Source organism: Branchiostoma floridae, chromosome 8 (genome assembly GCF_000003815.2).
Source record: "Branchiostoma floridae strain S238N-H82 chromosome 8, Bfl_VNyyK, whole genome shotgun sequence".
NCBI classification, from domain to species: Eukaryota; Metazoa; Chordata; class Leptocardii; order Amphioxiformes; family Branchiostomatidae; genus Branchiostoma; species Branchiostoma floridae.
The window spans coordinates 18,157,862-18,168,734 of NC_049986.1; the positions used below are offsets into that span (position 1 = coordinate 18,157,862).

General features: G+C 41.4%; 1 protein-coding gene across 1 annotated transcript in view; it reads left to right on the forward strand.

The window, feature by feature from the left end:
* LOC118421844 (WD repeat-containing protein 47-like) overlaps nucleotides 1-3,076 on the forward strand; it is a 35,314-nt gene extending 32,238 nt beyond the window's left edge. The window contains exons 15-17 of the mRNA XM_035829345.1: nucleotides 837-853; nucleotides 895-1,135; nucleotides 1,625-3,076. Of these exons, the coding sequence (XP_035685238.1) occupies nucleotides 837-853; nucleotides 895-1,135; nucleotides 1,625-1,773 (407 nt within the window). The 3' untranslated portion in view covers nucleotides 1,774-3,076. The remainder of the gene's footprint in view (nucleotides 1-836; nucleotides 854-894; nucleotides 1,136-1,624) is intronic.
* The last annotated feature ends 7,797 nt before the right edge of the window (nucleotides 3,077-10,873 follow it).

Genomic DNA, 10,873 nt, shown 5'->3' on the forward strand with positions numbered 1-10,873 from the left:
ATCTTCAATCGAATCAACTCCGCCATTTTTTACCGATTGACTTGAAATTTGGCACAAAGGTAGAGTAAGCCAATATCCCCAGGTGTTTTTTTCATTTTTTTCATATCTGCCTTTAAAATGATTTTATTGAGGTTTTTGTCAATTTTTATGTATATTTCGGGCTCCTGTACCCTGGTATTACAGCCGAATGACATAAAATTTGGTACAGAGGTGCCTTGATCATATGCTCACCTAGATTCAATAACAGTTTTGGCATACGGTACAACGAAATGCTTAATTTTGCGATTTTTGGCCATTTTTTGACCAAAAAAGGACATTTTTGGCTCCTGTAGCCTCGTTTTACAACCAAATGATCTGAAATTTGGTATAAAAGTGCCCTTCAATTATGTGCACATAAATTCAATAAAAGTTTTCCCATACGGTACAACAAAATGCTTAATTTTGCGATTTTATGGCCATTTTTTGACAAAATTTGGACATTTTTGGCTCCTGTTCCCTCGATTTACAACCTAATGACCCGTAAATTGGTAAAGGGGTGCTCTAGATATCTATTCAAATGACCCATGTATAATTTTTGGCATGGACTACTTTAAAATGATATATTTGGGATTTTTTTGGTCATTTTCCAATGGCCAAAGGGGCCAACGACCTCAAGGCCTATTGTTGCATGATGGAGATGGCTGAAATATGCTGTATTTGCTCTCAAGCAAATGTCGGCCTTTCTAGTTTCTTATCTGTTACAGTGAGCCCAGTAGCGTCAAGACACGTGTGTACGTAAAGTGTAGTGATGACACGAAAGAAGAAGTAGCGTCAGTATGCTTGTTTTTATGTTCCAGTGAGCCCAGTAGCGTCAGTATGCTTGTTTTTATGTTCCAGTGAGCCCAGTAGCATCAGTATCCTTGTTTTTCTGTTCCAGTGAGCCCAGTAGCATCAGTATGTGTGGACCCGAGCGGCCGCCTCCTCGCCTCCGGACACGAGGACAACAGCTGCATGCTGTATGACATCAGCGGCGGCCGCGTGGTCCAAGCCTTCAAGCCGCACACCAACGACGTCCGGTCCACGCGCTTCTCTCCCAACGCCTACCACCTGCTGACAGGGTCCTACGATCATTCCATTAAAATCATTGACCTTCAAGGTGGGTGACCTGGATCAATTTACAACATGGTCGACCAATTTTTTGTTCTATTTAATCATTCAACAGAATCTTGCTCATATGCACATATGCAACATTGCAGTTCTAATTTGAAAGTTCATCTGCATTTGGTTCCAGTCATTATGAATATTGACTTAGACTGCAATTGCCAGTTGGTGTATACAAAATGTATTTCAGAAGTTATAATCTGAGTTAGAATCTAAACTCACATAGATCTTGGTTTTGTTGCTCTGCAGAAGCCACACACTAAATTTATAACATCCCTTAAAAAAGGTCTAATTTCTAAAGTTTCAATCATTATGGGAGTTTACAGTCATGTAGTTCTTGGCTCTGTTGTTCTGTAGGAGATCTTACGAAGACACTGTCAGTTATGAGGGTCGCCACACACTTATAACTTATAACTTACAACACCTTTCAAAAGTTACAATGGGAGTTTAAACTCATGTAGTTCTTTGTTTTGTTGTTCTGCAGGAGATCTTACAAAGACGCTGCCTGTCACGTCAGTCGCCACACATAAGGACAAGGTTATCCAGTGCAGATGGCACCCCACCGAAAACGCTTTCCTCTCCACCAGTGCAGACAGAACGGTCACGTTGTGGGCAGAACCGCAGCATAGATAGGCACAAGCTACAGCAGGAAACTATGTACCTTTGCCTTGGGAGCACCTTTAGTAATCTGCCTATTAATAACTATTCAAACACAAGTCAATGTCTACAACTGGATAAAAACGGAGATTTACTTCCGTTACTTCCGGAGGTAAACGGAAGTAAGTCTCCATTTTTATCCGGTGGTAGAGATTGAATTGTATTTGAATATTGTTTACTTGGAACCTTCATAACGGAATCTGCCTAACTCAGTGTTCCACCTGTAATGTACAATGTGTGGTAGAAAAACTTGCTGTACATTTTGCCTAACAGATTAACTGTCATCAAGACACAACAAGATATACTTCATTTTGTGCACTGCTAAAGCAACTCAAGCAAACTACACACCCTCTACCCTGAGGCATGTTAAAACAACTGACATTATGCATAGCTTCAGGCACTTCTCACCTGTAAACTAATGAAGTAGAACAACTTGCTGTACATTTAGCATAATTGGATAGAGCAGTATACAATCCAGTTGTCTGTAACAGTGTATAATAGGAACAAGCTACATACAGTCTACTTTGAGCTATGCTAAGACAACTTACATTACACCTTACCCCAAAATGATATGCAGTGTTCATGTTGCCCAACTTAACATGGACAAAGGGAATTACAGTTCATTTGTCCTCACCAATTGAGAAAGAAACCCTTTCCCATAGGAGACATTCAAACAACTAATTACGCCTTTCACTTTGTCACATCTGTTAAGTGTACTACCATACTGAATATTAGCATATTATTACTATTCCATGTAAAACAACATGCTGTACATTTTGCCTAACTTGACAAAGGTACAGTTCATTTGGTCTAACAGTGTAATACATCAGCAAATGTTAGAACTACCAGTAAATGTGGCAACAGACTTAGAGAGCTGAACTAAACTCTTGCTGGAAACACTATTCTAAGCTGTGTCTAACCAAGTGCACTACTCCATATTCACCTAACTCTAACTCTGTACAATGTATGCTGAAACTGTTTTGCTTGGCAATGCTTTACTGCACAAACTTCTAGCCTATGCCTTATTGAGCCAATCAACTTGTTGTAGTGTAATGCACATTGCTTTTCAATGCATACGTTATTGCTGTAAATGCATTTCAGTTTGAGTTTTTGTTTGCACTTCACCATGAACTTAAACTACCACAAGATTATTGTTCTGCCTACTCCCTTGTCTAAGCACCTCATGTGCATACTATGTATTGTACTTTCTTATGATGTGTAACACTTGGAGGCGCCTGTTCTGTCCATCTGTAGCACCCTTGCCGAGGTGCTGGTAGGTGGTTTCCAACTGGCTGGCTGTAAAGTTGCCGGTGTTAACATTACTAAAGCAGTCACCATAGTGTTGTCATGAACTCAGTTCCTTCTCAAACTCTTAATTTCTTCATTATCCCAAACTCAGATGCATTTACAGTACATTACATTACAGTTCATCCCTTTGTGAGAGCTCAATGTATGATACAGTCTTGTAATCTTGTTGATGGAGGAAACATGTAGGTTATAACACAGACCTTACATTGATATTTGCCATTCACGTCATATACAAAGCATATGTGTATAAAGTAAGTTTACTTTAGACCCAAACTTACTCTTGGACGCATGTTAAATGTTTAAGGTACAAAATAACATGATCTTACCAATAGATAAATATGAACATAATACTTCAAAGTAAGGGCACAGTTTATGTTCTTTATTTCCCTGTATTGAGAATATGTTTGGATGCTAGTACCATTTGCTTCATTGTAAGCGCTATTTAAGTCATAAGTATGCAAATTAGCCATCTGAACAACACTTGATTGAAGAGCAATTTACAGCAATGCTTTCACATGGTGCTTATTGGTGCTTGCTAGTTGAAAAAAATTGGCAGTCAGAATTGAAAACCAAGAATCTTTGTCAGAAAGTTACAAGAATTTGTATGACACTAGTTTGTTTTCATCTTTGCCTATGTATGTGTAAACAACACATTGGTAAAAGCCTTTAACATTGGTTGATCGCAATATTAGTGGGACAGTTATTTTCTGCTGTTGACCATTTAGTGCCTCTGCCATTCTTATAGTCCTCTTGATATTTCTTTTTAAGTTCTTTTGTATCATATTATCTTCATAGATTGAAATTGCATGATCTCAGTGGATGGAAGTAAGCCATAGATTTATTTTGTTTTTGATCATTCTGCTTATATTTGTCATCTGCACCATGTGTAATTGTGATCATTACCGGCTGCATTTGTGACTATTGACAACCAAAGGTACTTTTCACTTCAGTAATGAAGTTTACATTAATTAGTTAATTAATTAACGGTCTATACAGTAATGATGTATAATGATAAGATTTACCTGCAGGTCTCAGTTGTGTTGATAATCTTTTTTGAGGATTAATGAAGTGTTAATTACTGCAGAGTATGCAAATTAGTACAAGATTATGTAAATACTTTGTTTCCTCTGCATGACGTGTGAAAATAATGTGTTTTGATTCAAGCAGAAGTAGAGTTTTTATTTGCAGTAGCCAACGGAATGTACACATTCATTGTTTAACTTATTTTGTACATACTCGTTTGCAGCCAGTCGATCTTGTATTGCAAGTTGTGAGAGAAATATACTGTGTATGATTGTAGCTTCTACAATTTACCGAGTCGTCATATTAATTTCTGTGTCATTTTGTGTGAACTTTTTGGAGACAGGAACTCTTTGGAGACAGGAAGTCAAGGAGGGATAATAAGGGGGGTTGGGGGAGAAAAGCAGAGACTTGCATCAGAACACAGACGCTTTGAGAGAGGCTTTGAGAGGCTTTATGTGTAAAAACACATAAACGTAAAAACAAACAATAAGTACATTTGTAGAATTTAGTACTACTCGTGGTCCTACGAGACCGACGAGTGCCTTTACTTTATACTTTGTGATGCAATACGAAAGAAGGAGCATCAGAATTTTCATTTTCTGTACATATTTTGTGTGGTATGTGTATAATCAATCAATCAATCAAATACATTGTTACATCAAGTCGTGCATTAGTCCCCAAAGTATTGGCCTTTCGTGTTGTTTTGGTACAGTACATTTTCTCCTCATGTGATGGCTAGTTTAAAAGATCGTTAATGATCAGCTGGAGAATTTTTAGTGTTAAACTAGGGGTGGGTACCGGTACAGAAAATCCAGGTCCGGTTCAGGTCCAGAGGATCAAGTCCAGGTCCGGACCTGAACCTGGACCTGATGCAGTATGACTCATACCAATGGTCCATTTCACTACAAAGAAATCTGTTTGGTGGAGTATTAGACTTACACTGGCGTTTTAAAATCCTACAATGCTAACTGCACCTGTACAATTGGCTGTAAGACTTGGTAGAAATTACTATAAACTCTACTCTACTTCACTCTTGTTATTTTCTTCCACCTGAAAGCGCCAAAACGTGTGAATGCCTGATAAAATAACCCATTAATTTTCTTATCGGTCCAACATCCAGTACATCCATTACTAATTTTTTCAGGTCCGTTTTTTCTGGACCGGTCCAATAAGAAAAAACGGTTTTGTGCCGGTACGCTGTACCGATACCCAGCCCTAGTTAAACCCTTGTAGAGCTGCGCCCAACATATGTTGGAAAGCATATGTTCGTACATTTCCACTATGCTACTTTTTTGTTACTTTCCTTCCAAATAACCCTATAAAGTTATACATCATTTCAAAGCTTAAGGTCTCAGTACCCCTACTTTCCAAAGGGTCTAAAACGCCAGCATTGGGAAAATGTGTTGTAAAAATTTGCCAGCACCACAAGGGTTGTAAGAATATTAGCCTGGATGCCAAACATTGCTAGTTTTCAAACCCAAATATGTTGGAATCGGACTAAAGCAAACACGACTGGCCCCTTGGCTACTCCAGGAAACAAGATGAACACAAACACACACTTCTATACACAATCCATACGAGCATCCTTGATACGAGCGATCGTTATTGTTGTTAACAGTATTTACATCCGAGGTATGCCAAATCACTATGGCCTAATGCTAGAATCCCCACCACCACTATTATGCTATACATGTAATTGCTATATTAGAAAGAAATATTACTAGTACGGCCATTGCTACTTATAGCGTTGATAACATAAGCCCATGTTACGTTAGTACTAACATTTCTACATTTTTTTCTGGCAATCACCCCGGTACCAAGCCTTTTCAGATAATTGTCAAAATCATATCCATTCTTCCACAGAACTCATTGTGGGCGTTCATCCAGGGTATTCTACTACTAGTGTTTGACAGGAAGTCAGCAAGTAAGATTTAATAACAGTTGATATCTGAATATAGCAGGATCAAATTACAAATTGATGCCTTCCATTTGCTATCTGCCTGCGTCACCGTGACATCATCTCGATCGCTCCTATAGGCTGACTATCAGCTGAGGTTCTACTGAGGAATAGTTCGGTACTGACCTTGGTGCTGATTACGTCATCCGGAGCAGACAGCACCCTGCACGTTGCATATAGATCGCTAGACGTCGCTACTAAGTGGTGCTGTTTGTTTCAGATCGACAAAAATCCATCACTAATGCTAGCACATTATTCTGTTTCTCCACTCCTAATGCCGTCACTATCACTGCCACCGTTGCTAAAACGTCTTTTTCTTGCTACTTTTACAGAAAATGCTATCACTTATGGAGGCAGTAAATCCACAACTTCTGTTGAAGCGGCAATGACACTTGCTTCTTCTAAAGTCATCACAAGGCCAGTTTGATCTGATTGTTAGTATGTGGATGACATCCTCTGGGAGCCACAAAACTGGTGCGGGCGTGTGAATATAAAAGTTTGACAAAAATGTTGCCTTCTTTATGAGATCTAAGTAATCAGAAAGGTTGAACAAATGGCTGAACAAACAGAGTATGGTATACCGAACGATATTCATTCCTGTTCTTTCACATATTCTTTGACATTGGAATTGACTTTGGAATTCTAGACATTACCAGCTGTTTTCGTCTTTTTTTCAACCTACGGCATACATTTGAAATTGCTCATCTCACAGATGCTTTGTACAATATGCTCGAAAACATTTTGGAAATTGATGCGCGCGCGGATGTCATCCATATAATCAAATCACTATGGCCCGATGCTAGAGTCACCACCAGCACCATTATGCTATAATTGCTATATTAGCAAGAATTGTTACTCGTACTGTCACTGCTACTTATAGCGTTAAGCCACTTAACATTAGGTCACGTTACGTCACTACTAACATTTCTACATTTTTTCGTGGCCAACACCAAGCCTTTTAAAATATTTGTCTTGAATTATATCCATTCTTCCACAGAACTCGTTGTGGGCGTAACGAACAAATAATTCATATAGTTAACATACAACAAGTCCATAGAGTGACAAGATAGAACAATCTAAAATATAGGTTCTAAAACTACTCCGACAAATAGTTTCGGCTTCTTCTCGTCTTTTGGAGATGTTGAATATATAAGTTGAAATTTTCAGTACCTTGTTGTCGGAATGTTGATCAAAGGTACAAAACAAAGGCATTTTCACCCTATTGGTGGCAATCTAGAATTAGAATATCGGAGTAATAATTTGTTTGTTTGTTAATTGCAGTCATACCCTTTCCTGACATCCTTATGTAAGGCCTGCGTCACATTTCAAACCGGGGCCTGGCTGGGCTGGTTGAGGAAACAAAAAAATTAAGCTTTAAATACCAATAAATATGCCCAAGGCATGCACCCGACAGTGCAGCTTTCGGAAACGAAATTTCATTTTACCAAAGACACCAAAATACACAAAACTTGAACCTGGCCCCGATTTGAATCTAGGCATAAGCATAACGTGCCGTATAGTTATCCTGCTCATCAGGCATTGTCTGGTGTCTGTTGGTATGAGATGAATGCGTTTTTTTTTACATCGACAGAAACATTTCGGATTGGTCTGCACAGCCAAATTGCATTGGTTAAGTTTCAGACCATGAATCTAAACAAAAATGTTGCGCATATTTTGTGAAGAAAAGTATTCGGGGCAAAAGCCGTAGTAAAAGAATAGATTAATTCCACCTGTCTGCACGTGTACATGACTAGACTGTAGGCACGTTTGTGATTCTGTGTTACACAAATATGCATGGTTGTAAATCTGGGTCTGACTTTGACACATTGACTGAAAATCAGGGCGACAATAGCTTGGTTTACACACACGTTTTCGGGGTCGACTTGGAGTACACTTTCGTCTCTATACCAGACTCCCGCCTGGCTGAATAGTGATAGAAGACTTAGGCCAAGTTAGGAATAAAGTCTAGCCGGCTGGATAGACTGCAAAGACTGACTGAGATCCCATGGCAACTTACTTGTCCCAATTCTTACCATTTTGACACATCGCGCCCATAGCTTGCACAGAGAAGGTTCGTATACCGGGAAGCTTGTACTTGTACTTGGAAACTAAGTACACCCAAGAAAGGAGTCTGTGTTAACAGAAATTTAAGGTACTGAAGTGCCCTTGTCCCTGACTCAACTTGAGTAGCTTTGGAACCATGTCTTTTTTAATTGTGAAGTGGTTTGTGTCTACTAGCCTCAGTAATATATTTTTCTCGTCTCGTCTAGACCGTTTTGGGGACCTACAGAACTTGTGCTTGAATTAGCATGAGCAAATGCCAATGAAGGTGTTGAATTTTTTTCTTGGCTAGAGAAATAGAAGATTAAATCGTTGGATGTCCTTTTCCCTTCACTGTCTTTTGATCAGGATTAGGTGAATAACAACGTGCCTACTCACAGACTAAGGCGGCGGCGTCCAGTCACCATACCTGCCGACACCGCTCTTGTTTCTCCTGCCGATGGTAGTTCTTGGCTACAAGACTTGTGAAAACTGACTCCGGCACTTTCTTGGTATAACTTCGGGACCTCACTAGCAGATCTTGATGCGTGATGAAGCCGGTCTGCAATCTTGTATGACGTTTTCTTTTGCTTATTGGGTTTGACGCTGCGTCCTCCGTATGTAGCCACTATCCGATCTTCTGATGTCGTGCCATATGCACCTCGTTCAACTACGTCGCGGAATTTTTGCCCTGCCTGTCTCCCGAAGGTAACAACGCCTACCCTGTTCTCTACTTCCCCAGCCATTCTTGGGTAGAGAAGAGATTTGCACCTGCGAACGGGATTCTCGTAGAGTCGGTGCTTGGTGCCAAACCTGGTCATGGTAGGTAGCGCCACTTCTGTTCCTGCCGCGTGGAAGGTAGTGACGCCATCGTCTCCGTCTTGCGCATCAATGTCTGACGGCTGCCACTGCCAGCGTTCAGCGTCCTCGTCCTGGCCGACGTTTTCATACGTGTTGATGGTCGTCAGGGGGAGAGAGGAGGGGCGCCAGTTCGCTTGTCGTGTGGTGTTCTGGTAGTTGTAGTACTCGTCTGGAATCTGCCAGTAGGGATTTTCGTCTGTAGGCAGCGAGGAGCACCGATGTCGATACCCAGGTTTGTTGAGGCAAAAGTAGTCGTCAGGGATGTCCCAATAGGCTGGGAAGTCCCCTTCAGTTGCCATATCTGCCATATTTGTGTCTTTTGGCAGGGAGGAGCGGCAATATCCAGGGTTAACGTTGTTGACGGTGGAACTGGTCGGTATCGCCCAACTGCTGACGGGGACTACAGGCGGAGCCAATGAGCTGTTGGGGATCTCATAGTGGTTCGGCGAACCAGCGTTGGCGTTCTGGGCGTTACGACGTTGGCATGTGCATCGCTTCTTTAATAGACATTCAACAAGCACCGCGCCTACCAGCACAGTCAGTGAAACCGACAGAGCAACTGTAAGCGTTGTCTGTTGCTGATCCTCGACAGGTTCAGGCCGCATTGTTGAAGTATTGTCAATCTCTTGCTCTGTGGGGGCAAGTGTCCCGTTCACATCAACTGCTGGGAGGGCAATGGTGCTGTTCTCGTCTGATGCGTTGCTAACCTTGATGACATCTTCCCCATTGTTGGTGACAGTCTTGTTGTTCCATCTTTGCTCGTTGGTGGCGTGAGACTCTTCCCGTTTTGTCATGAAAACGTAAGATTTGAACACTCTCTCCCCGCTGATCAGGACACACGTCACATTCTTATTGCCCTCCTTACCGTGTGTGCTGTCATTCTGCATCGATGCCTTAAGCTTGTAATGTGAGCTGTCTTTACTTCGGACGGGATCGTACACAACAGAAACCAGTCTTACAGGCCTGGCGTTGTTTTTCGTGGCAAAGGCAGCCAGTTGAAACGTAGATTCTTTGTTCCCAGAGAGATTGACACTGTCCGTTTCTGTGCCAAACCAGAAGCTTTCACACCATGGAATGACGTTGCCTTCCTCTTCCGATTCTACATCGTTCATCATAGCCATGATGACCATCGGGGATTGATAGGAGTGGCTGTTGACCTGGCTGTTGTACTGTGGCCAACAGTCGTAGGTATAACGTATATAATTATTCACGCCTCGCGTGTCCATGTTGTATCGCAACGATGCGAATCCCGATATTTCATCGTCACGCGTGAAACATTTTGTTCGAGTCAGGCTGGTAATCTTGATTTGTGCGAAAGACAGGTCAGACAGCAACTCAGCTTGCCATCTAACGTCGTGCACGTTTACTAACCCACTCTCGTTAAATTGGTATCTTACTACGCTCGTAACCAAACGGACGTCATTGGGGAGACCAATGAAACCATTGTTTGAAACGTCCAAAGAGCTCAGTTTAGTCAGGGGCACAAAGGAATAGTTTGGAAGCGTCTGAAGACGGTTGTAGGCCAAGTCAAGCCGAGTCAGGTCTGTCAGCCCGCGGAACCATTCAGGACGCAGATGGCTCAAACTGTTATTTTTGAGAAACAGACCTTTCAGCCAGATGAGTCGTGCAAAGCTCTCTGGCTCAATGTCTGCAATCTTATTGTGTGACAAAGACAGAACGATCAGCGCATCTGGGGACCTCAACTTCGCGAACCAATCTTTTTTGACGTGGGTCAAGTTGTTGTAATCTAGATATAAAAGATTCAAACCCAGAAATGTACTAAGACTGCTGGGTTCCAGGTCTGTGATGCCCCCTTCTGCAAGACGAAGATATTGCACTCCCGGGTGATTTACACACGAACCTAGCGCCTGCGATGATAACACTCCA